At 50.0% G+C, this 25,335-nt stretch overlaps 1 protein-coding gene across 7 annotated transcripts in view; it reads left to right on the top strand.

Moving 5' to 3' along the window:
- TUNAR (transmembrane neural differentiation associated intracellular calcium regulator) overlaps positions 1-25,335 on the top strand; it is a 54,050-nt gene that overhangs the window by 3,828 nt on the left and 24,887 nt on the right. Inside the window, exon 1 of one of the 7 annotated variants that reach the window (XM_086365179.1) lies at positions 5,464-5,757. The exons of the other annotated variants lie outside the window; for them this stretch is intronic. Within the exon in view, the coding sequence (XP_086221305.1) occupies positions 5,719-5,757 (39 nt within the window). The 5' untranslated portion in view covers positions 5,464-5,718. Of the gene's footprint in view, positions 1-5,463; positions 5,758-25,335 lie in introns of those variants that run through there. 7 annotated transcript variants of the gene reach the window in all.

Raw genomic sequence — 25,335 nt, 5'->3', positions numbered from 1 at the left:
TTTAAGGTTACATAACGTTTCCTATTAAACATCCGTATAAACAGTAAAGAACGGGCCATTATAAACAATCGTCTTGATAATCCTAAGGGGGAGCACTACCCTGAGTATGTGATGAAACAACTTTTCATCTCAAAAACAGCGATGCCAGTTTCCCCATCGGGGCGCCTTGTGGGGTGGAGTCTTGGCACGCATCTCAGAGGGCTGAGCCGGGACCCTCTCTAGGGTCCCTGTGCCAGGAGCCGCAGGAGCCCTTACGTAATTTGGGTCCATGGAGTAGGAGAAATGTCACGTCTAACTGTATAGCTTGAGGTCCAGGGGCCGTGGAGGTTTCTCCGTAGTCTTTTCAGGCTGTTCCTGGAAGGTAGGAAGATAAGTGTGTAATTACCGTTTGCAGTTGTTTTGAAAATGGAAAGTACTTTAATTAGAGCCTTGAATTCAGCTGAAGCTGAGAAATGGTGAGAAGTTCGTCGATTTGGCAGTGGTGTTTTTGCTGGGTTCCCTGGGCAGGCTGGCTTGTCACACTTAAGCAGTCTGAGGTCAGAGGTCAGCATTCCTAGCGAAGCTGCGATTGTTGTCAGATACAGAGGGTGGAAGAAAGGAACCACCAGTCTTTACACATTTAATCCTCCTGACTCTGCTGCAAAGTAGATCTTATGAACCCCTGTTCTAGATTCAGAGCCTGAACTCAGAGAGCTGCGGTGTGTCACTCAGGGTCACACAGTTACGGAATGGCAGAAAAAAGCACGATTTCAAGTGCTGGGGTTGAAAACACACCCCCGCCCTTGCCCCTCAGACTTCATTCCCATGGGTGCTGCAGTGTGTCTGGAAACCAAATTGTGTCTTTCTTGTCAAATTTCTAAATAGCGCCATGGCACGGAGAGAGCATGTAGCTCTGACGTAGGTAACATGGGTGGTGGGGGGCAGCTATCTAGTTCTTAAAAGACTTCTGCATTCAAGAGGTTGAGTTTCTTTGAACTCTGTGTCGAATGTATTAGATTCGAAAGATAATTACAAATAAGTCAAGTATTACCCTATAAAGGTTAGAGTTGGTGGTTCTTTGGAGGAAGCTAAAATAGCTCTGTAGGTCCCATGTCACCCTGGGAGCGATCACGGGCTGACACGTGGGATATTTTGAAAGGCATTGCCAGCCTGCACCTCACAAAAAGGGACACAGACTAAAAGTTATGTAACAGAAGCTTCCGAAATGAGTATGACTCTGGTTCCAGGATGCTACACGGGTTAATCCTCCCCCAGACAACAAAGGAGAGAAGGAAGTAGGAGGAACATACAAAGGTCCACCTCCAGCTCTTAAGAATTTCCAGGGCTTGGAGGAGGGAATGTCAGTTTCAAGAACTTTTCAAGCCCTGGAATAGAGATGCAGTCATAGCAGAAACTTGGTGGAGCCTGCAGAAGTCACCCACGTTAGTGTAGCTGTTGCCATCTTTGCTGATAGCTCCACAGATCTGGAAGATGTCATCCATACCCAGGAAGGAGACTCCAGAATCCCGTCTGCAACACACAAATTTACACAGATGCTAAAGGGAGCTCATTGAAATCACCCATCCTTACATTCTAGCAATGATACTAAAGCTGACTGTCTTCACCAGCAGTTTAAATTCCTTTCAGCAGTGATTCTGGCCTTGCCTGCATCAGAGCAAGTGATGTCTTAACAAAAAGGACCCTCTCTCCATCTCCTCTGGATTCCTAAACGGCTTATATGCCAAGAGCGTCGAGATTTGTGATAGGTGATTAATGAGAAAAAGCAGACAGAATGAGTTGAAAAACTCAATTGTGATTCATCTGTCATCGGTAAAGTACCAAAATGTCTTAGCAGCCAGCACAGTGTTTTTGATTTGGTGAACTAGAAATTACATGGTTTGTCCCCAGTGAGACCCATAGAATTTTTACCTTTTGCACCCAAACCTTGAGTGGACAGATTCCTGGTAGCTTCAGTTCTGGGCCAGATGTTCAGTATATGGTTATTCAGTGACAGAGAATGCGAAACTGGCAGTACAGAGGCTTTGGGGGTGACGCAGGAAGGCAGTACAGTCCCTGGCCTCTGATTGGTGATTCCTATCAACAGTTATTGGGGCCCAGTAAGTAGAAATGATTTAACGTCCATTTCCAGCATCGAGAATCACAGAATAAATTTACTAAAGAATTCTAGATGTCTCATGCCTTCTTCGTATGTGGCTTGTGACAAGTGTAAATGAAATCTTACATGGGGTTAAAAAACCTGCACCTTTGTAAAGCCTTCTGGTAGACTTCGAGGACCTGTCTTAGTATTTGCTAGGCTGGATGCTTCTGCACTCAGCATCGTTGAAACCAGAATCACAGGTCAGACAGGGTGTTGGGGAGGGTCTGTGTATTCTCACTTGCTTCAGTTTCTTAATAAACTGTGATGAGCCACTCTGTATGCCTCATTTAGCACCTCTGAGCAGAAGCACACATAAGGAATGCCCAGGGCTTCCTGTTTTTTCATCATCCCAGCTTTTGAGCCTGTATCTGCTAATATAGTCTGGGAGCCTGACCAAGACTGTTTCATTTTGCCACAGATAAACCACGCAAGTCACATTGGCCTCAACATGAGCCCCCTTCCCCATTGAAAGATTCTTGATTTTTTTAAAATTCAGAAATCTTTTAATGATTGATATCGACAAGTCTTCTCTTTTTAAATACAGTGAATGGGCCTTGAGAGCATCATGCCTAAACTGGAAACAGTTTATGAGCACATGTTCCTGGTGAGAGGGCTGTAATGAAAACTTCTAAGAGAGTTAGCCTGGCTTTGCAGTGTTACACTCTAAAGATAGACATGGAAGCCTGCATTCTCCACCTGGAGGCAGGAGTGGAAGGATACACTTGTTCACTGTGAGGGAAGGCTGAGGCTTTTCACAGTTTTACCGAGATAACGTGGGTCTGAAATCTCTGTAGATGCTGAGGTTGCTTTTCCACGAGGTCTGGCTGTCCTTGGCCTGCTCCAGGACAGCCCTGTGGAGTTGGAGAGCTGCCCCATCCATCTGTCCAGGAGTGTTGCCATCTCTACCCTGTGTGCCTCTCTGGTCCTGCTTGATCACTGAGATCCGCCCCCATCATTCTCCCATCGGACAGGTGGTGATCATCAATGGCTGAACAAAAATCTGTTGTACACCAGCTCCGTCTAGGCACTGCTGGGCATTGGGGCCAAACTGGTAGACGATGGACAGCTGCAGTATATCTGTGCGTGGCTCCTGTAGGCCTGGGAGCGCACCCCTGCCCATCTGCAGCGGAACAAAGGAAGCCAGTGAGGAGGGCCCAGCCTGGGAGTCAGGGGGCCTGCTTGTCAGCCTGGCGCCCACCTCTTGTCTCACCTGGGCTCCTGGGACAAGCCTCCATCCCACTCTGACTCTCTGCTGGCTGTTAGGTTCAAGGATTGAGTCATAACATAGGGTTTTTCCCAAGTGGGATACAGTGGGGCCACTTCCATGAAAGCATCTGGGGAGCTTACTAAAATACAGATTCCTGGGTCTTGTTGTGGACCTACTGAGTCAGAACCTCAGAGGGTGGGGGCCCAGAATCTGTATTTTAGCACCCTCCCGGTAATTCTTAGCTCAGGAGCAATAAGCAGGTGAGAACCCCTGGCTCTTGCAGGTGGTTGATCACTCATGCCCCTTCCTGCCCCCAAACACCTAGAATACAGCACCCAACTCATGCTGACCCATCTCTCCACCTCCACCCCGGCTGCTCTTATGGCTCTCAGAACCTTTTGTTCTGCTCCCCCGCCACCCTCGACAGTTTGCTTTCCAGCCGCTGCCGGAGGGAGCCTTCCAAAGGATCGGGGTCGTCTCTGCTCGGAGCTCGCCAGTGTCCCCGAGAGCACTGACAGGGGCTGTCTCCAGGGCCCTGCACCACCTGGCCCTGTGTCCGACCTTGCCTGCCCCGCCCCTCGCTTCTCCCCTTCTAGCCGCACACCGGCTTCCATGCTGTTCCTGAAACCGTCGCAGCTGCCCGAAGCCCCGTCACTCTCCAGGAGCCCACGGGGCCTGGAGGCTGGAGGGGAAGGGGGCTTAGCAGGTGGGGAGCAGCCCTGATGAGCTGCCATGCTCCGTGCCCCCACGGCTTTGAAACCTTGTCCAGGTGACGCTGTCATGCTCACGGGGCCAGTCTCAGCTTCCAGGCCCTCCGCCACATATGCACTGTTTTAGGAGCAGCCCTTTAACTCAGAGCACCGGATTATAGGGTGATTCATCCCTGATGGGGTCATCGAAGTGGGTCTGGAGTTCTCTTCCAGAGGAATTTTTCTAGAAAGACCCTGATTCCATTCCTTCCACTGGGTGAGATGTTTCTTCAGCCACAGTTAATCCTGGGGTGGGGGCCTGCTGTCCCTCCTTCTCTTCCTTCCAGAAACATGCCCAGAGCACCAGCTATGTCCAGGCACCATTGCAGGCCCCCCTTACACGGGAGACGCAGCGGCTCTGGCGTCTGCTTGCTTTCATGCAGATGCAACAGTGAGGCCTGGGCTGGAGTCCTCTGGCCTCCGTCTTCCACCGAAGAAGAGGTGGAAGGTTTATCAGAGTGACTTTCTTGGGCCTGCGTGAAGCAAACCACACTCAGAAATATTGTGTGCTGAGTAGGAGGGAGAGATGGACCACTTCGTAAGATTTGTCTCCAAGCAGAGCTGAGTGCGTGACCTGGTATAGAGATGGAAGATATAAAGATGATCTTAGATGGGTCAACACAACGTTAATTCATGGTCCCTTGAAGCCAGTCTGCCTGTCAGTGTATCACTTGAAAAAGGCCATGCAAACCTCAGGACCTTCTGGGTCCTGCCCACAGTAGGTGCTTTTCCTTGAATCTTGTGGAAGGAAGCCTGGTCACTCTTAGCATCCATCTTGCACATCCCTGCAGTGGACACACAGACCAGGCCATCACTAAGAGCCCATCAGGGAGGATGGTGTGGGGATGGAGACAGGCAGGATGCTCTTTGTCCTCAGGGGACTCAGAGACAGTTGGGGAAACGTGTGACTACCTGTAGCTAATTAGAGTGGTTGATGTGCCCTGCGAAGGCGGAGGTGGGTTTAGATGGGGGAGGGTGGGGGGCGTTTGCCATGAGTCTTGAGAGACAAGTAGGGATTTGTCAAGCAAAGATGAAGCCCAGAGGCATACCAGGCAGGAGGGAAGAGAGCAAAGGTGCAGAGGCTGGACCATTGCAGGTAGATGAGCAGGTGGTGCAAGGCTGTAGCATCGAGCTGCAGGAGCACAGGTGAGTCAGTTCTGGCCCTGCTGGAGTGTGTCTGGAAGACCGGGTCTCTCAGGTGATGGGAGCCATGGGAAGTGCTTGAGCGAGGGTGTGGCTTTTAACCAGATAGCTGGTGATCCTGTTTCACACTCCCTTTATAAAGTCTATATTACCGTGAAGGTGTGTAGAACACACAGGCGTGTAAAAAGAAGACATTGTCTCTGCGGGATGAGCGTGACTGTCTGTGACCTGCACCTTGCTACTGCTCTGTGTCTGCTGAGGGATAGATACAGTCTGGCCCCACTGCCCAGACCCCAGCTCCACCGACCCTGCCGGACTCCGAGGGAGAGCGAGGTAGCCGCTGGCTGCAGCGCTCGCTGCCCAGCCATCGTGGCCTCCAGCCAACAGGAAATGGAGCGGGCAGTGTCCCAGCCTGATTCACTGAGCCGTGGGTCTCCCTGCGCCTCTGCAAGCGCATTCAGGCTGCTCCTGGCCTAAAAACGATGCTCCCAGACCTACATCCACAGCTGAGAGAATCCAGGGTGTGTGTTTGCCGGCTGGCCTCCCTGAGCTCCCCCCAGTGATGGACTCAATGCGTGGGAAGAGGGTCAGTGTCAGGAACCTAAGCCCGTGCCGGTCGAAACGTTAGCCTTGAAATCGGCATCCTTGGCAGGATGGGTGACTTCTGCAGAGCCGGTGGAGTGGGCACAAGGCAGAGGGTCCGAGGGGTCACTAGTGGATGTGGTTATGCCACTTCCATCCTCCACCTTCTTGTTGCCAAGAGAAGGAGAGGGAGATACAGAGCTTGTCCTGTAGGCCAGCAGGCAAATTCTTAGCTGTTTCTGGGGAGTTTGGCCCTGGAAAAAGAGCCTTCCCTAGGGCAGGCTGACTGCCAGATCATGCCAAGGGCAGAGCATCATGGGCAGTTTGAAGAACTGCTGTCCACTGACAGGCTCACTGTCCGGGAATGTGGGCTGGGAGAAGGGACGCAACTCCACCCTCTCAAAGGCCCCATTTGTAGGTCAAGAAATAGAGGCCCAGAGAGGTGAAGCAACTGGCCCAAGGTCACACAGTGGGACTGGAGCCCAGCAGGGCATCAAATCAGTCTGGAGCCGGTCATGATCTTTGAAGTTGGCCAGTGCCCAGGGTTGGCGCAGGTCCACTTGGAGATGGACAGTTTGTACTCACACTGCTTTGCCCCCAACCAGTCAGGAAGGATGTGGCCTTCTCCTTGCTCCTTTGCCTTTCCTCTTGGAAGCCAGGCCCAGAGTCAGGGTTCTGGGCAACCCCAGTTGGAGGGGGCTGGGAGTGACCCCCTAGGTCTCTGGCCCTTTTGTGGTTCATTGCAGTTCTGCAGCGTGTGGGGATATGTGACTCGAGAGAATGGTATCAGAGCAGATTAGAATGCTTCTCAGGATCTGGGCATGCGTAGCACTGAGGCTGTGGTCTGTTTGGAGCTTGGGGTATCCGGAAGAGCCCCATCAGTCATCCAGGAAAGCCTGCCACCCAGGTTCTCCAAGTTCCTTGGATGTACCCGAATTTAGTCCAAAGCACCCATGGTATCCCCATCGGTGTCTCTGTTCCTGCATGTCCAGCACCATAGACAGAGTTTCCTTAGCGTCGGAGTGACTCCAGGCCTCTTAGGGGCTGAGTGAGGGGTGCTGTGTGGAAAGGGGCTTGTTTGATGAACTTCTGTAGCAACCCGGCTCTCCCGGCTGTGTTTCACCTTATCAAGTAGGTGCTCCCAAACGCGTGAGAGCTGATTGATGGCAGTACTGTCGGCTGATTTCACAACAGTAAAACCTTCAAGGCTTTATTAGGCAGATATATAAGTACGGTTCCCGTTCATAAAATGCATCCATCACAGCCCTCAGGAACGTGAAGGAATTGTTTGCAAACTTTCCCAGGTTATTACCCCCCAAACTTGTTTGAATATATGTATTAGATAAATAATCTTGGGAGGCCTGTGTGTTATGGCAGTTTGGGACAGAAGTAATCTACCTGCTGGCAAGTTTCACAGGTTTCACTGCCTTATTTATACTTATTTTTAACGAAAGGAGAGAGCAGAGCTAAAAAATATTATCCTCTTGTGGAGGGAGGCTAAATGTTCTGGAAAATGTCTGAGTGCCATGCAGATAGGCAGGGTGATTATTTTGAAGATGTTTTGAGTGTCTGCCTTTAGTCCCTCTGCTTTTCTGGTCAAGAACATAGCTCCTCCCAGATGGAAATGGCAGTTCTTCAATGAGAATTTTTTTTTTTAAGTGCCTTTTACAAAACTTTATTTACTTAGTTATTTATGCCTATGCTGGTCTTCATTGATGCATGTGGGCTTTCTCTAGTTGTGGCGAGTGGGGGCGATTTTCTGTTTGTGGTGCTCAGGCTTCTCACTGGTGTGGCTTCTCCTGTTGCAGAGCACAGGCTTTAGGAGTGTGGCTCAGCGGTTGCGGAGTACAGGCTCAGTTGTCCCATGACATGCGAGATCTTCCTGGATCAGGAACGGAACCGTGTCCCCTGCATTGGCAGGCAGATTCCTCACCATTGGACCACCAGGCAGGTCCCGTCAGTGAGATTTTGACTACTGTCACAGCTTCTTCCAGGGGGCATGTGTGTTAGTTGAACCTATTTTCAGAGTCAAACCATGCAGAATCTAAGTCACTGCGTGTGCAGTTTGCTTTAGGCTCTTCAAGCCCTGTTTCTCTTCCGTACAGTGGTTGTAATAACAATGATAATCATAGCATTTACATACTAGGTGCTTAATCTCGGTGGAGACTGTGCTAAATGTCTTTCCATGGGCTATTTAATCTGAGCAACAGCTCAAGAAAGCAGTTACTTTTATCATTCCCATTTTACAGATGGGGAAACTAAGGCTTAGAGATTGCTGCCTATAAAACATCTCCAAATAGTGGCTTTTTAAACACTAGGCATCCTTTATTTTTCCTCAGGAGTCTAGGGGCCACCTGGGCTCAGCTAGATGGTTCTTGCTGAAGGCCTCATGTAAGATTGTAGTCAGGCTGTGGCTATGGCTGAAATCATCCAGAAGCTTCCTCACTTCCATGCATGGCACTGGGCCAGGAGGATGCACACAGCCTGGGGGTGTGGGGGAGGGGGCTGGCACAGCTGAGGCTCCTTGGATCTCTGGGCAGTCTGTCTACATGGTCTGTCCAGCAAGGCAGGCCAGGCCAGCCGGACTTCCTACACTGGCTCAGGGCTCTAGTGCGCATGTCCCAAGAGGGCGCCGAGGGGTGGGAGGGCTCTCTGTATCTCCCTTTTATGGTCTTGGAACTCACAGTGTCACTTCTGGCGTAAGCTGTCCCTTAGAAGCAAATCACTAAGGCTGTCTACATCAGGGCCCCTGTTGAAGGGAATTACGTTGACGAATTTGGGACACATTTTAAGCCACCATGGAGAGCTTGGGTGGCTTGTACAGGTGGTGGTCTATGGTGGGCGGCCGAGTGGGATGTGACTCAGGCGATCAGACCCTGAGCACTTCCGGTCATTCTGCTGACATTTACAAACACTGACCACCTTGCTCTGCGGGAAACTGGAGCTCCCTAAAGCCCTGCACCCTCCTGTCCGCCTTCCAGGCATCTTCCCTGAAGAAGCACACAAAGCTGCTGAGAGTCTGATGTCTTCTCGGTGGTTCAGAGAGGCGCTGGTGCAGACCACGTGTCATCACCCCTCCTCGCCGCCTCTTTCATTCCCTCGCCTCCCTCCCCTGCACCCAGGCCTCCTGCTCATTTTCACCGGCCCTTTTGCCTCCATGGGCCTTTCCGCCTCAAAAAGTATTAAAAGTTGTATCTCATGATTGAATTAATGTCACGAGGAATACTTTTGTATTATATATTGTAACATTTTCTTCTAAGTACAAAGTTGTGTTTTTTTTTTTTTTCCTTCTGACTTTAAAAGAGATGGAAACGTGCTCATGGGTCCTCAGCCCTGTGCTCGCTGCATCTCATGGAAAAGTCAGACGTCCCTGCACCTCCTTCCCTGCCTGCTTTCTCTCCCGACCCCGCCCTCCCATCGCTCTGTGTCCTCTCCTCTCTTCTCCCCCAACCTGCACTGCTTCTCAGTTGATTCTGGTCCCTGCTCTGCAGGCCATTCTCCTGCCTTGGACCATGATGCCCTAGGATCTTGTCTTACATCCTCTGGGCTGGAACCAGGACTGAGAACAGAACGTTTCCGATGACTCTGGGCCGCCTCTTTCACCTGGTCCTTCATTGGGGATGGGCCTTGCTTGTGAGAAGGGACTTAGGCAGGGACTTCTTCCCCATAAGCCCACAAGCAGTCACCCCTGTCTGGTTCTGGTTTCTGGCTCTCTCACTTCTTGTTTTCCCGGAAGATTTAGAGAGGTAACAGTGCAGAGAAATGACTTCTCTCGGGGCTATTCCCAGGGAAGTCCTGTGTCTTGATTGGCACATGGGGTGGCAGGAATCAGACTCCCCACCCCACCCCAAGTAGGCTTATAATTATCTTTCCATCCACCCAGAGACTTTTCATTGAGCAGCTGCTCTGTCCCAATAGGACCCACCCAGTGTCTGCCCTCATGGAACCCAGAGGGGTGGAAAGACGGAAAAATCAACATGTGGATTATTATAAGCCCTAGGAGATGGTGGGTAAGGAATCAGCACGTCACGGAGACCGAAAAAAAGTGCAGTCTCGCTTCACAAAGGAGAAGCAGTCACAGAAAAATCGTCAGCTGTCAGGACGCCTCCCTTCGCCCTGTCGGGAGCCTGGGCTCTCCCTTCACCCTGTCGGGAGCCTGGGGTCTCACCACCTGGCACCTCCCTCCTGCTCCCGTCTCTCAACTCTGGCTCTCTCTTCTGTTCCTCTGAGTTTGTGGCTCAATCGTGGTCATCCCCAAATGGCAGCCTCAGCCCTATATCTGCATGACCTCACAACTCACCCCCTCTTCTTGGGGGCCTAGATTCCCAGGAGACAAGCTGAGTGGCCTGGCTTGGGGGTGGGAGGCTTCTGGTCTGAGCACCTGTAGCTGGGCTGCTGGAGTCACGTGGCGGGGAGAGCTGACTGTCCTTACATGTAACTGGGATGGTTCCCCAGGAAGCGCATGCAGAGGGGAGGTTTCACTTCCCCATTTCATGGTGTAGGGTTGCAGTTGCCAGCCTTTTGATGTCCGCAGGTGGGGAAATTTGTTTAATCAAGGAATCAGCATGAGATTGCCAAATTCTGATCTGCTGTCAGTTAGCGTCCTCAGTTGATGAATACTGAGGAAAAAAATAGGAAGACTCTACTATTGGAATTTCCAAAGAGTATTTATTTTTCATTAATTCACTTAATTAAATCTAATTAATTAACCAATCAACATGTAGTGTTCTTTTTTTTTTATTTCATTTTGCCAAAGACAGCTAAGATCTTGGTCTCCTTAATGCCTGTGGGTCCCCCTTATCTGGTCTGTGAACTCACACTGGGGACTCATGGACATTAAGGAGCCTGTAGAGGTCACTTGAAAGTGAAAAAAAGTGAAAGTGTTAGTCACTCAGTTGTGTGACTCTTTACGACCCGACCCCATGGACTGTAACCTGCCAATCTCTTTTGTCCATGGAACTCTCCAGGCAAGAATACTAGAGTGGGCTGCCATTCCTTTCTCCAGGAGATCTTTCTGACCCAGGGATTGAACTTGCCTCTCTGGCATTGCAGGCAGATTCTTTACCATTGAGCCACCAGGGAAGCCTCAGAGGTCACTTAATGATAGTGACATGTGCTGGCCCTGGGCTCAGAGCCTGACATGCACTATTTAATTCCGAGCCTCCTGTGGTCACTGTTATTGCCTCCACCTTGTGCAATGGAGAAAACAAAGCTCAAAGCCTTGTCCAGAGTGGCACAGATGGCACGAAAAGGAGTGAGATTTGATTCTAGGTATTGACTCCTTAAAAAGGGTCTTTTTGGGTGAAGGTGATGGTCCCATCTATAACAGAGGGAAGCATGTGATATGGGTGAGCTAGCACAATGAACATGCTGCTCAGAGACTAACAGAGCTGCCCTGGAAATCTCCCCAAAGAGGTGTTTCCTTAGTCAGCCCCTGAAGGATGAGAAGGAAGCATTGGCCCGAGGAAGGAAGAATGCTCCCCAGGTTGGGGATGGACGCAGGAATGTGGACGCAGGTCTGGGAGAGCATGGAGAACCATGACAGTCAGAGCCAGCCCAGCGTGGGGTACACTCTGTGACACCAACCAGTCTGTGATTTAGAAGGACAGCCCGCTTGGTAATGTGGAGGTGGAAGCAACATTTGCAAACGAGAAATCCTTGCTGGAAAACACTTTTAAATAGAGCAAATGTTTTCAGTATGCAGAGACACTCAAATGAGTCAACTGATTTTTGAAAATGCATTCTGGTGAGAGCTATACTGAGTTTCACTTCCCTAGAGGGCAGCCTTGAGAGTAACGTCGACTTTGAACATTAATTCCCTTCTTGGAGAAAACCACTGGCTTTTAGAACAACTTCCACTTTGTTTCATGTTGTTACTGTTGTGTTGCTGAGTTGTGTCTGACTCTTTTTCAATCCCATGGACTGCAGCACTCCGGGCTTCCCTGTCCTTCGCTGTCTCCTGGAGTTTGCTCAAGTTCATGTCCATTGAGTTGGTGATGCCATCCAACCATCTCATGCTCTGACTCCCCCTTCTGCCCTCAGTCTTTCACAGCATCAGGGTGTTTTCCAGTGAGTCAGCTCTTTGCATCAAGTGGCCAAAGTATTGGAGCTTCAGCTTCAGCATCAGTCTTTTCAGTGCATATTCAGGGTTGATTTCCTGTAGGATTGACTGATTTGATCTCCTTGCTGTCCAAGGGACTCTCAAGAGTCTTCTCCAGCAGCACAGTTTGAAAGCATCAATTCTTCAGCACTCAGCCTTCTTTATGGTCCATCTGTACATGATTCCTGGAAAAATCACAGCTTTGACTATACGGACCTTTGTCAACGAAGTGATGTCTCCACTTTTGAATATACTGTCTAGGTTTGTCATAGCTCTCCCATGAAAGTCTTGTAATTCATACAACCATTTTGTTCATAAAGCCCATCTTGGGCCCAGTTGAATTTTGCAGCTCTGTGGGTGGATGGGTGGAGCTTAATGGCCTGAAATGACAGGTGACAAGGCTCAGACTGCCTTGGGAGCATGCCCAGAGGGTCACACGGGTGGAGCAGGAATGTGGACCAGGGTCTCTGTACTACCAGGTCTCACCCCATGGACGACTTCCTACCACATTCACAGCCCTGTGATTCTGCGCAGCACCTGCTTATGGGCAGGGCTTTTTGATCTGGCTGTTCCTTTGTCCGGTGTCCTTGCTGAGTGCTTAGTTTCCTGGGCTGTAGTAACAATAACACAAGCTAGATGGCTTAAAACAACAGAAATGCATTCTGGAGGCCAGAAGTCCGAAATCGAGGTGTCAGCTGGGCCACGCTCCCTTTGAAGATTTTAGGGGAAACCTTGCCTTTGCCTCTTGCAGGTTTCCCGTGGTTGCTGGCAATCTGGGTGGTGTTTGGCCTATAGCTGTATCATTCCAGTGTCTGCCTCCATCCCGTGACGTTCTCCCTGTGAACCGAGTGTCTCTGTACCAAATGTTCTCTTTTCTCTTATAAAGACACCAGGCATTGGATTTAAACCCATACTAACCAGTATAGGGGCTTCCCTGGTGGTTCAAGCTGTAAAGAATCCGCCTGCCAATGCAGGAGATGCAGGTTCGATTCCTGGGTCAGGAAGATCCCCTAGAGAAGGAAATGGCAACCTGCTCCAGTATTTTTGATTGGAGAATCCCATGGCCAGAGGAGCCTGGTGGGCTACAGCCCATGGGGTCGCAAAGAGTGGGACACGACTCAGTGACTAAGCAACAACAGTCCAGTATGGCCTCATCTTAACCTGAGTACATCTCCAGAGACCCAAATAAGGTCACAGGTACTGGTGGTCAGGACTTGAATTTGTTCTGTTGAATTGTATCTTTGGGGGGAACAAAATACAATCCATCTTCTGAGAGACTGCCTGGGTGGTGGGGTCTCGAGTGGACCATGCCTTCAACCAGAAGGTTCCATGAGTAGTCACTTATCTCTGGCCCAAGGGGGTCTCACCTGTCCTCTTCTCAGGTTGACTTGGCACATACTCCTGGAGAGTCCTCTGGCTTCTGTGTTAGCATGGGGCAAGAAGTTAGCTGCTGTCAGCTTAGAGCTCACCGGGACGGGTTCTGCCTTTTGGGCATCTGTTTGGGATGCTGCCAAAGCCTGGATGCAGTGAGTGGGTGGCAGCGTGGGCACACGGCATATTGGAGGATGCAGGGCGGCCCGGCTGGCTGGAGCATTCTTCTTCAGGGCTCCAGACGGCACCTGGCGCCTTGCTCAGTCTGGGTGTCGTTCTGACTTCAGGGAGACCAAGGGGCAGCTGTGTTTGGGGAGGTGGCTCAGTGCTTAGACGTTCAAGCTAGTCTGGCTCTTTCCCCACCAGTTCGCAGACATCTCCAGGGCAGGGATGTCTGGCCAGTTCTATTTTCCCTCCAGCACAGTTTTGGGTGCATGGGATCTGCCACGTTTTTACAAACTCAGTCACCCCATGGCAGGCGCTGGGGTCCCCTGAGATACTCGTGGGCGAGTCTCTTTGCTTCGTGCGCACTTCAGGGCTGCTTCAGGATGCGGTGAGCTGGTGTGTATGTTCATTAAAACCCCATACTTGAGAAATGTCAACTCTAGTCATAATGTAGAAGATGTTTGAGGAGAAAGTGGCAGGACTTGATTGAAGAACAGAGCATTGTCAAGGACGGCTCCACACCATCTGGCTGCAGGGATGGGTGGGAACAGATCTGAGGAAAGGATTGGGGGTGGGTGGAGTTGGCCCTCTGGTAAACTTGTTGCATTTGCAAGTGGAAGCGTGGACATGCCTGATGCTCTAGATCTGTCAAGTCTGCAGCAACTGTGGCCCACGGTGGGAACATCTTGTCACTAGAGGAGACCAGAGAGAGGAGGATAGGCAGGGACCCTTTGTGTGTGTGTGTGTGTGTGTGTGTGTGTGTGTGTGGTCAGTTGCTCAGTTGTGTCCAGCTCTTTGCAACTGTATGGACTGCAGTCCACCAGGATCCTCTGTCCATGGGATTTTTCCCAGGAAGAATACTGGAGTGGGTTGCCATTTCCTCCTCCAGGGGATCTTCCCAATCCAGGTATTGAACCCAAATCTATTGCATCGCTCCCATTGCAGGTGGATTCTTTACTGCTGAGCCACCAGGGAAGCAGGGAGCCTTTAGAGAGTTCTAGAAGGGGTCTTCTGCCAAGACCTTAGAGGAGAACCAAGAAAAGAGAGGGCACCAGGGGCGGGGGCAGTTGCGGAGTTTGGGCAGGAGCAGTCTGTCCTGTTGGTAGCAGAGAGGCAGGCTGGGACACTTAGGTTTGGAGGATGGGAATTTCGGGTCTCGGGAGATGGGAGTCTGGGGCAACCTGGGTGGGCATGGGTGTGGCAGACCTGAAGATACTTGCCTGGCCCTTTAAGGAAGAGGGGCCGCCAGGAAGAATCCAAGTGGCCCAGGACCCCAGCACAAGGGCCATGCCCCACTAGTTCCTTGTAGCTCTGACAGTTTGGAGCTGGCTTCCCCCTTGGTGTGTGGCCCTGGTTCCAGAAGCTGCCTGAATGCTCCCTGAGGGCAGGGCTGTTTCTGAAAGACCACAGGCTCCCCCAGCAGCCAGCAGAGCGCCCGGTGCACCATACATGGGCACACTGAGAAGACCCGTTACCCAAGGCTGCGTGCCCAGTCCCGAGTCCGCAACCTCAACCGCCTGCTAGGACCTCCTGGAGAATCCTGATGCCTGGGCCTCCTCATTTTGCATTTGTTGTTGTTCAGTCACTCAGTCGTGTCTGACTCTTTGCGATCCCACTGACGGCAGCACGCCAGGCTTCCCGGAGCTTGCTCAAACTCACGTCCATTGAGTCGGTGATGCCACCCAACCATCTCATCCTCTGTTGTCCCCTTCTCCTCCTGCCTTCCGTATTTCCCAGCATCAGGGTCTTTTCTGTTTTGCATTAGGATTCAGCTAGTCTGCAGTGGGGCTGGGACAGCAGTACTTGAGAAAGCTCCCGCGGACACTGCCTCCAAGGCTGAGATGCGAGACGGGGACTGACCATGGCTCCACTGCTGGGCCTGCTTCATCCTCCAGCCTGAGGCCCCGCCTTGTAGACGTGATGCGTGTGGTGGATTTAGCACAGTGCCTGGTGCCCAGACACCCTTGTGCCCGTTGACTCAAACCAGAGAGCCAGTTGACTTTCCTGGAGGCCTAGTGCTTCAGTGTCCACGCTTCCATTGCACGGGGGCATGGGTTCAATCCCTGGTCGGGGAACTTAAATCCTCCATGCCGTGCAGGGCACAACCAAAAATTAAGGAATAAATTAAGATATGTTTTTCAAAAGCAGAGAGCCGATTTGCCACGCCCAGACTGGGCAGACTCTGTTCAGGGAAACGGCAAGTTTCTGGAAGAGGGAAGAGGGGCAGCTTGTGCCGGGTGGTCCCTTGCTGGGTCACTGGGATGGGGGAGTGTTTCAGGGAAGAAAAGCTCATGTCCTTGGACTTGGTGTCCTTTAGGGGTGAAACAAACACCGTTTTGTCAGAACTTGTGTGCCTGGGATTAGGCGAGGCAGTTCCCGCTAATGAGCTGTCATTGAGCGCACGCTCTTTGCCATGTCTGTGCAAGGAAGGGTTGCTGCTGTGGCTGCTAAGTCGCTTCAGTCGTGTCCGACTCTGTGCAACCCCATAGACGGCAGCCCACTAGGCTCCGCCGTCCCTGGGATTCTCCAGGCAAGAACACTGGAGTGGGTTGCCATTTCCTTCTCCAATGTGCGAAAGCGAAAGTGAAGTCACTCAGTCATGTCCAACTCTGAGCGACCCCATGGACTGCAGCCTACCGGGCTCCTCCGTCCATGGGATTTTCCAGGCAAGAGTACTGGAGTGGGGTGCCATTGCCTTCTAAGGAGGGACTGGGGACCCCTAAATGAATTAGTTTAGATAGTCATGCCCTGATGGAGCCCAGAGGGCTTTGGGTTCCCTCCCCGGGCTGCCTGAGATTAGGGGAGGGAGAGAGGCGGTCTAGCTTCGTGAGGTGGTTCAGGGGTTTGCAGGGCCTCTGTGGCTTTCACGCTCATCAAAACATTTTTTTTTTCCCTGAGTATAAACTGTTCCTGGTCAACAGAGGAAGAAGGCTTGGCATCAGGCCCATGACCTTCTGCAGGTGCTCAGCTGTAGGTCTATAGATTGTTAGGTTTTTACATTTACAAAAAATCCCTAAGGCTGTGCCTGAAAGAGCAGGCTTTTCCACCAGTTGACCTGCTTCTTTTTGCACCACTGCAAAGCTTCAAGAGCTCTAAATAGAGGAGCCTGCCTGCCAGTCCCCGCGGCAAGCTGCTGATGGGCGTGGAGGGGCGTACAGCCAAGGTCTGGAGGTATTTAGTGACTGGCAGGATGGGAGGATGCACCTCCACTGGGTGGAGCGTTCATCCGTGTGTGCCCTTGCCAGACAGCATCTCTTTGGTGGCACTGGGCTGGAGCCAAGGGCAGAATTGGACGATGCAGGCTCACCCTTCTGGGAGTCAGGTCAGAGAGCGGCATCTCTGGATGATGCTCAGAGCTCAGACCAGCACTGAAACCAGAATAAGCTCCTCAGAGAGGTTTCCTGGGGAGGGGCCCTCTGAGCTGTATCTTAAAGGAAAAGCAAGAATCAGCCACGTGAAAGAGGGCAGTCCAGGCAGGAAGAACTGGGGAGGGGAGCGTGCTAAGTCAATTCAGTTGTATCTGACTCTTTGGGACCCCATGGACCCTAGCCTGCCAGGCTCCTCTGTCCATGAGATTTTCCAGGCAAGAATACTGGAGTGGGTTGCCCTGTCCTTCCCCAGGGGAATCTTTCCAACCCAGAGATTGAATCTGCGTCCCTTATGTCTACTGCGTTGGCAGGTGGGTTCTTTACCTGGGAGCTCAGCTCTAGGCAAAAGCGTGTTGGGACCTGGCAAGGACCAGTGGGAGGGGCAGGACATGAGGCGTGGGGCAGGAAAGGCAGATTTGCACGCAGGTTTGATCTGATGGGAGAAGTACTGGACCCCAGCCTAGCTCTGTGCCCACGGAACTGGATTCCAGCAGAGCACGCGTGGGCCTGCTTTTGGTGCATGTGTGTTCACGGGTGTAGGGTCAGGGCCGTGGAGAGTTGCTGTAGGATGAGTCAAGCCCAAATCCGGGCACTGGCATGATGGAGTCAGCCAGGCTCCTGTGCTTTGCCGGGTAGTTACCATTACAGCCTCACAGTAGGTCCCAGGAGTCAGCCCCCACATCAGAGTCAGAGATCACTGAACCTCACATTTCCGCAAAGTGAGACTTACTGCATTCTAGCAATGATGTAGAATCCCTACAAGGTCCCATCAGGGATTTAGCCCACCACTAGGCCTAACGTGGGAGGGGGGCATCTTTGGTGAGGAAGGCTTCCCAGAGAGAAGGCTGGAGGGAGACTCTACTCTGTACACCCCTAAACTGTCTGCAAACTATACAGCTCTCTACTGCCGTATTCCATCAACAGAAAGTTGTTGTTTTTCCAAATAATACAGACACAAAATAAGTCTGCAGACGTTTTGGGGGGCCTGGGAACTTTAAAAAACGTATTTTCTGAGTAATATTCCGTTGCGTATATGTACCACTGTTTCTTTATCCGTTCACCTGATGATGGACGTCTAGGTTGCTTCCATGTTCTAGTGACTGTAAATAGTGTTGCAGTGAACGTTGGGGTAGCATTTGCCTTTTTCAATTTTGGTTTCCTCAGGGTATATGCCAAGTAAGTCAGAAAGAGAAAAATGAATATCATATATTAACAAAAATATATGGAATCTAGAAAGATGGTACTGATGAATCTGTTTACAGCTCAACAGTGGAGATGCAGACACAGAGAACAGACTTATGGACATGGGTGAAGAAGGGGGAAGGAGAGGGTGGGACGAGCGGAGAGGAACATGGAACCGTATACACTGCCGTGGGTAAGATATAGACAGTCAATGGGAATTTGCTGTATGATTCAGGGAACTCAGATCGGGGCTCTGTAACAACCGAGAGGGGTGGCAAGGGGCGGGAGGTGGGATGGAGGTTAAAGAGGGAGGGGACACTTGTGTACCTACAGCTGACTCACGTTGATACATGGCAGGGGCCAACACACTATTGGGAAGCAATTTTCCTTCAATTAAAAATAAGTAAGTTTGGGGGAGAAAAAAACTATTTGCAGGTGAGGTTCAAACAGCTCCTCTAGTGCTTTTATTTACTTATTTATATAACTGTTTTCCCCGTTACCCTTTCATGACACTTCCGTCTCCACATTTTGGAAGCTGAGGTTATCAGTGTTTTGGAATTCTTCTGGCCTTTCCTCTCAGATTCAGAATCACACACCTTTTATGGTTGATGTTACATCGGGGTTGTTCCCATTTACTTCCAGTCCTGTATTTTCTGCCACATGCTTTGTTGTAAATTGACTCTAAAAATCAAAACCAACAGGTGACTTGATGTAATAATTGCTCTATCAGAAGTGTCTGATGCTGGGTTAAACCATGTCCTGGGATTCCACTGCTTCCTCCAAAGATCAGCTTCACAACCCCTGGGTCCCTCATGGCAGAATGCTCCATAACAGATTCAGATGGATTCTCTTTGCTGAAACTCCGTCCACTGTTTAAAATCATGCCATATTTTTGTTTGGATCATGACCTTATTGTGCCGAGTTTTGTGTTTTGTTTTTTCCTCCTTGCTGGAATTTCTCACTGTCTTTCTTTTTCCTTCTTGCTTTATCTGTGTTTATCGTATCTTCATTTTTTCATACTCTCCCTATTTTTCATACCACCTGCTCTATTAAGCCTCTCCCAGTTTTTTGTTTTTGCTTTTTGTCCTCTCAAGACCCTCTCTGTTCCTGAAGCAGGCTGCTTCCTCTGCATGTCTGCTCCCTTGAGATCATCTGGGTTTCCCTTTACTGCTTTCCAGGGTTGGGGTCTCCTAAGAAAAGATACTTGGAAAGTAAACTGTCTGAAAATGTCTGTATTTTATACTCACACTGAGGGCAGACTTCCGGTTCAGAATCCTTTTCCTAAAGAATCTGGATGACTTTAGAGCTGTCTACCTTGCTGATGAGAAGTTTGATTCCAGATCCCTTGTAGATTTTCTGTTGTCCTTGTTCACTTGCCAAGTTGTCTGACTCTGCGACTCCATGGACTGCAGCACACCAGGCTTCCCTGTCCTTTACTATCTCCTGGAGTTTGCTCAAACTCTTGTCCTTGTTTTGATGATGCCATCCAACCATCTCATCCTCTGTTGTTCCCTTCTTCTCCTGCCCTCAGTCTTTCCCCGCATCAGGGTCTTTTCCAGTGAATTGGCTCTTCACGTCAAGTGGCCAGAGCGTTGGAGCTTCAGCTTTAGCATCAGTCCCTCCAATGAATATTCAGGGTTGATTTCCTTTAGGATTGACCAATTTGATCTTCTTACAGTCCAAGGGACTCTCAAGAGTCTTCTCCATAACCACAATTCAAAAGCATCATTTCTTGAGCACTCGGCCTTTTTAATGGTCCAAGTCTCACATCTGTTCATGACTACTGGAAAACACATAGCTTTGACCTTTGTCGACAGAGTGATGTCTCTGTTTTTTAGTATGCTATCTGGGTTTGTCATAGCTTTCCTTCCAAGGAGCAAGGGTCTTTTAATTTCATGGCTGCAGTCACTGTCCACAGTGATTTTTGAGCCCAAGAAAATAAAATGTCACTGTTTCCACTTCTTCCCCATCTATTTGCCGTGAAGTAAAGGACCGGTTGCCAAGATATTAGGTTTATGAAGTTGACTTTTCAGCCAGCTTTTCCCCTCTCCTCTTTCAGCCTGATCAAGAGGCTCTTTAGTTTCTCTTCACTTTCTGACATTATAGGCATATCTGAGGTTGTTGATATTTCTCCTGGCAATCTTGATTCCAGCTTGGGCTTCATCGAGCCCAGAATTTCTGCATATAAGTTAAATAAGCAGGGTGACAGTATACAGCCCTGACGAACTCCTTTCCCAATTTTGAACCGGTCTGTTGTTCCTTATCTGGTTCTAACTGTTCCTTCTTGACCTGCATAGTTTCTCAGGAGACTGGTGAAGTGTGAAAGTGCAAGTGTTAGTCACTTAGTCACGTTTGACTCTTTGTGACCTATAGACTGTGGCCCACCAGCCTCCTTCGTCCATGGAATTCTCCAGGTAAGAATACTAGAGTGGGTTGCCATGCCCTCCTCCAGGGGATCTTCCCAACCCAGAAATTGAACTTGGGTCTCCCACATAGCAGGCAGATTCTTTACCCTCTGAGCCACCACTGATGCCCCATCTCTTTAAGAATTTTCCACAGTTGGTTGTGATCCATATGGTCAAAGGCTTTCACGTAGTCTATTTCCCGCTTTTCTTTCCTGGCAGACGTTAGGAATTTTTCCTCACCCTTCACATTTATGCATTACATGAGGATACATTTCATTCATTCATTGCTCTGGACACTTAACGGACTCTGTAAACTGAAGACGTAGTCCCTTAGCTCTGGGAGATCCTAATATATTTGATTTTTTAACATATCTCTAATTTGTGTCCATGCTGCATTTCTGAACCCCTTACTTGTTGGCTCTTAAACCTTCCAGAATGGATCAAGATATTTCCACATTTTTTTTCCTCATATTTTCTTATTTTTTTGACTTTCTGCTATTTAGTCTAGATTTTGTTGATTTCATTTTCCAGTCCATCTTTTACAATCACTTTTAAAAACATCTTTGCTGAAATATTTTTAAATCCTAAGAGCTTTCCCTTATTCTCTGCTTCTTTTCCTGGTAGGAAATCTATTTCTGTTTCTGAAGTCTATTTCAGAATCTATTTCTGTTTCGTAACTATTATTATGCTGAGTGGTGGGATATGAATTAAAAATTGTGATTTCTTTATGTGCTTTAACCCATGAGTTATTTCTCTCCTCTAAGGTCAGTTGTTGTGTTTGCTTATCTGGGTCTTTCTCTCGTGTTGCCCATTGGCTCCTGTGCTGTTTATCTGGAGTTGAGAAAAGCCTAGCGGCTGCTGTAAGTTTCTTCCCAGGCAGATGAATGATCGGACTGAGAAAGACTGAGGAGCTGGCCAAGGTCCCACAGGGAGGAAGAGCAGAGCTGGTGCACCCAGCCCTGTGCTTTCTGATCTGCTCTTCTCTGCAACTTTGTTTCTTGGTAGCTGAGTACTTCTTTCTTTTCATATATGACTAACCTGCTAAGTCGCTTCAGTCGTGTCCGACTCTGCGACCCCATAGACGGCAGCCTATGAGGCTCCCCCGTCCCTGGGATTCTCCAGGCAAGGACACTGCAGTGGGTTGCCATTTCCTTCTCCAGTGCATGAAAGTGAAAAGTGAAAGTGAAGTCGCTCAGTCGTGTCTGACTTTTCGCAACCCCATGGACTGCAGCCTACCGGGCTCCTCCGTCCATGGGATTTTCCAGGCAAGAGTGCTGGAGTGGGGTGCCATTGCCTTCTCCAATATGACTGACCACCTCACCCCATAAAAAGGTCTGTATCTTTCATGTCTGGATGCCCTGCCCTCCGACTCCCATCCGTCTGAGAAGTTCTGGGACTCCGTCAATGTCAGTTATTCTCTTCTGCCACCTCTGACTGTGCTGATTGTACTTGTGCCTGTCAGGCCACGCAGACTGATTTAGGGTTTGGAAACACAGACAGCAAATTTAGGGCATCCATCCCCGTGCTTTATAACGAGTAGGTCTTCAGTACCTGTTTTTCAAGAGACTTGATTGATTTTAGGCCCAGACTCATTCACTTTGCTGACTGTTGGAGTGCTGGCATTTTCTGCTAATAGTAGGTTGTGGGAGAAGGGTGGCATCAGTGTGTCCGTAAGCAGAGGAGAGATTTGATCCTCAGAGCCCTGGAAACACCAGTTCTAAACGAAATGTTGCAAATGCATCAGCTTTTCTGTAACTTTCCCCTTTTGCAATTCAACAGTTTTCTTTTCCATTTTTAAAAGGGCAGAGAGAATGTTAGGGCAAACAGAAGGACTATAACAAATGACCCCAAAATGTACTGTCTCAGATACACTGGAAGTGTATTTCTCATGCATAAACCGTCCAGTGGGTGTGCCTGCTGGGTGGACAACTCTCCTCCAGGCGGCGGCGCGGGGACCCAACTTCCCCATCTCGGGCTTCTCCATACTCTTAAGACCTTCTCGCCATTTGTCCCAGGCTGGAGGAATAACAAAGAGGGCAGCTCGACTGCTCCACCTCCCAAAGCCCTGGCATGCATCACTTCGCTCGCATCCAGTGGTAAGATCTCAGTCACATGGCCACACTTCACAGCAAGACAGATGGGAAATGAAGCCTGGCTGTGTACCAGGGAAAAGGAGACCTTGGACTTGGGGAGGCAGTCAGCAGTCCCCACCAGAGTGGGTGTTGTGAGCCATCCCGGGGATTTGCTGGAGCCCCACCCATCAAGTATTACTGTGTGCCCGCAGCGTGCCAAGCCCTGTGCTAGGTGCTGGCCATCCAGAAAAAAGTAAGATGCATTTCTCATCCTACCAAGTGTAGGAAGAGGCTGAGGGTGGTCAGAGCATCGGTGAATGCAGCATGCCTTGTGCAGTACCAGGGAGAGTAGTTGGCCCAGCTTCTCAGCAAAGGAGGAAGAGTTATTTCTGCTGGCAGATGCTGGTGGCTTCAACAGGTGCCTGGCTTTCTGATCCCAATCTACTCTCTCATATATTTCCCGACTGAGGCTATTGAATAATGGGATGCAGGAGCTGGAAGCAGCCCCACAGATTGTCTGGTGTCATGTCCGCCTCACTTAATTTAAAGATGGAAACAGCGAGACCTGCAAAGAGGGAGTGGCCAGCCTCAGTCACACAGCTGGACAGGGACACTTCCCAGGCTCTGCACAGGTGCAGATGCTTGCTTTTTTTATTCTCCTTTTCTCTCATTTCCTTTCTGACTGGGGTCACATTTCCCATGCACTTGTCTCTGCTGCCCCAGGAGGAGGTCTGCTTGAGTTCCTTCTGAGTCCCGTGGTTTTTGTCAGGGGACGTGCAGATCAGCCCCGGGCTGGTTGCTTCTCCCAGACCCCATGACCTTTCCCCAGGTGGGAGGCCTGCACAACCCACTCCCAGGCTCCCTGCAACCCCAGAAAAGACCTGAGTCCTCCCTCTCAGGACAGGAGACCCTCTCATTGAAGAGACTACCTGGGCACCCCAGTGTACCAGTGTACCAGCGCCCCCTAGAAGGACTCCTTGGTGCCCAGGGCTTTCTGCCTGCATAGGAAGAATTCAAAGGGGTTCATGACTCCAGATAAGGTGCAAAATTGGGAAAACGTGGAGTAAATATTAACAGCGGGTACTTTAGTTCACTTATCCTCCTCTTCTCCTAGTGAGAGCTTTCTCCTTAGAATGTTCTGACTTGTGGAGAGGAAACAATACACTTACTTAAAGGAAATTCACAGGAGCCCTTCAGCTTCGGAAGGTCCTCAAATCACAGAGGAGATCTGAGATGCAGGCACGTATTGGGAGCTTTTGGCTGTTCCTTGATGGTTTTTGTTTATTCTGCAAACTTGTAAGAGTCTTTCTGTAAGCGTAGAACAGTGCTAATTACAAGGGGTGGGCGGGGCAGTCTCTGCCCTCAGCAGGAGTCTGAGCCTCTGTGCACAGCGAGAGCTGAATGTTACTAGGTGAGGATGGCAGGACGTGGCTAAGGATGAAGCCGGGGCCAGAGCTGCAGAAGGCAGAGTCCTGTTCCAGGGTCCCTGGGCCCCAGCGGGTGGAGCCCAGGGCAGCGGAGGAGTCTGCCATTTGCAGCCTTGGATTCCTTTTTATTTTCCCTGTTTTTTTTTAAATTGGAGTATTTGGGAGCTTCCCAGGTAGCACTAGCAGTAAAGAACCCGCTTTCTAATGCAGGAGACGTAAGAGATGGAGGTTGTATCTCTGGCTTGGGAAGATACCCTGCAGGAGGGCATGACAATCCACTCCAGTATTCTTGCCTGGAGAATCCCATGGACAGAGGAGCCTGGTGGGCTACCGCTGATGGGGTCGCAGAGTTGGACACGACTGAAGCAATTTAACACGCAGGCATAGTTGATTTACGATGTTGTGTTAGTTTCTGGTGTATAGCAAAGTGATTCAGTTATACATACATATATTCTTTTTCATGTTCTGTTCCCTGGCGGTTTATTACAGAATATTGAATATAGTTCCCTGTGCCATACAGTAGGACCTTGTTGTTTATCTGTTTTATCGGTGGTAGTTTGGATCTGCTAAACCCAGGCTCTGAGTTTATCCCTCCCCACCCTCTTTCCCCTTGGGGAGCCGTAGGTCTGTTGGATGCAGGCTGCAGACAGAGGCTGCCTCGTGCCCAGGGCTGTGCTAGGCAGTGAGTGGGTGGCCTGGACACAGTGCTCATCCACGTCAGCTATTCCTGTGTAGGACATGGTGCTCAGGGTCCCAGGCAGAGAATGGTCCCAGAAGGACAAGTGTTGCTGGATTTCTGACCACCTGTCAGCATCTAACAAAAGGCAGTAAAAGAGGGGCAGCACTGCCTTTAGAAGCAATGAACCCATCTGGCCCACATCCCCATTTTATGGACAGACAGTCTCGTAGCGGGAAGTTCTGGGCTGTTTTATGTGCAGATAGACAGGACTGAGGGCGCATGGTTTACAAGTGCTTCTGTTAAATTCCTTTTTCTCTCTTTTTCAGCCGCCTTTAGCATTTTAAGAGCGTGTTTTCCCCCAGCCTTTTATCTTCAGCGATCATTTATTGATTCTCTCTTTTATTTTCTAACATAACGTTTGAGATGAGTAGGAAGTGATTCAAGGAAGAGTTCCAGAAGGCGTGTGCTTAGCAGAGAAAGGAGCACAAGCTATCGTCTGGCTGGCGGAAAAGGTTTCTGACAAGAGCAACTGCTCGTGGGAGGCAGTGATTCCTGCAGCCCTGAGATGCTCCAGCAGAAATCTGGGCACCCCTGCATGGAAGATCTTAGAAAAGGGGTTGAGTGACCAGGGAGTGGTCGGATGGGAAGACCCCTGATGTTCCCGTCTCCTCTCCCCCATGTGAATCATAGACAAGGAATCCTGCTCATGCATTCAGACTTCTTTCTGCAGATGTTGCCTGAGCATCTT

The sequence above is a fragment of the Bos grunniens genome, chromosome 21 (assembly GCF_055505025.1).
Source record: "Bos grunniens cultivar Pamir isolate PY7600 chromosome 21, Bosgru_T2T1.0, whole genome shotgun sequence".
Taxonomy (NCBI): Eukaryota; Metazoa; Chordata; class Mammalia; order Artiodactyla; family Bovidae; genus Bos; species Bos grunniens.
The sequence above is the reverse complement of the archived record's forward strand: the minus strand, read 5'-3'. Positions and strand labels throughout refer to the sequence as shown.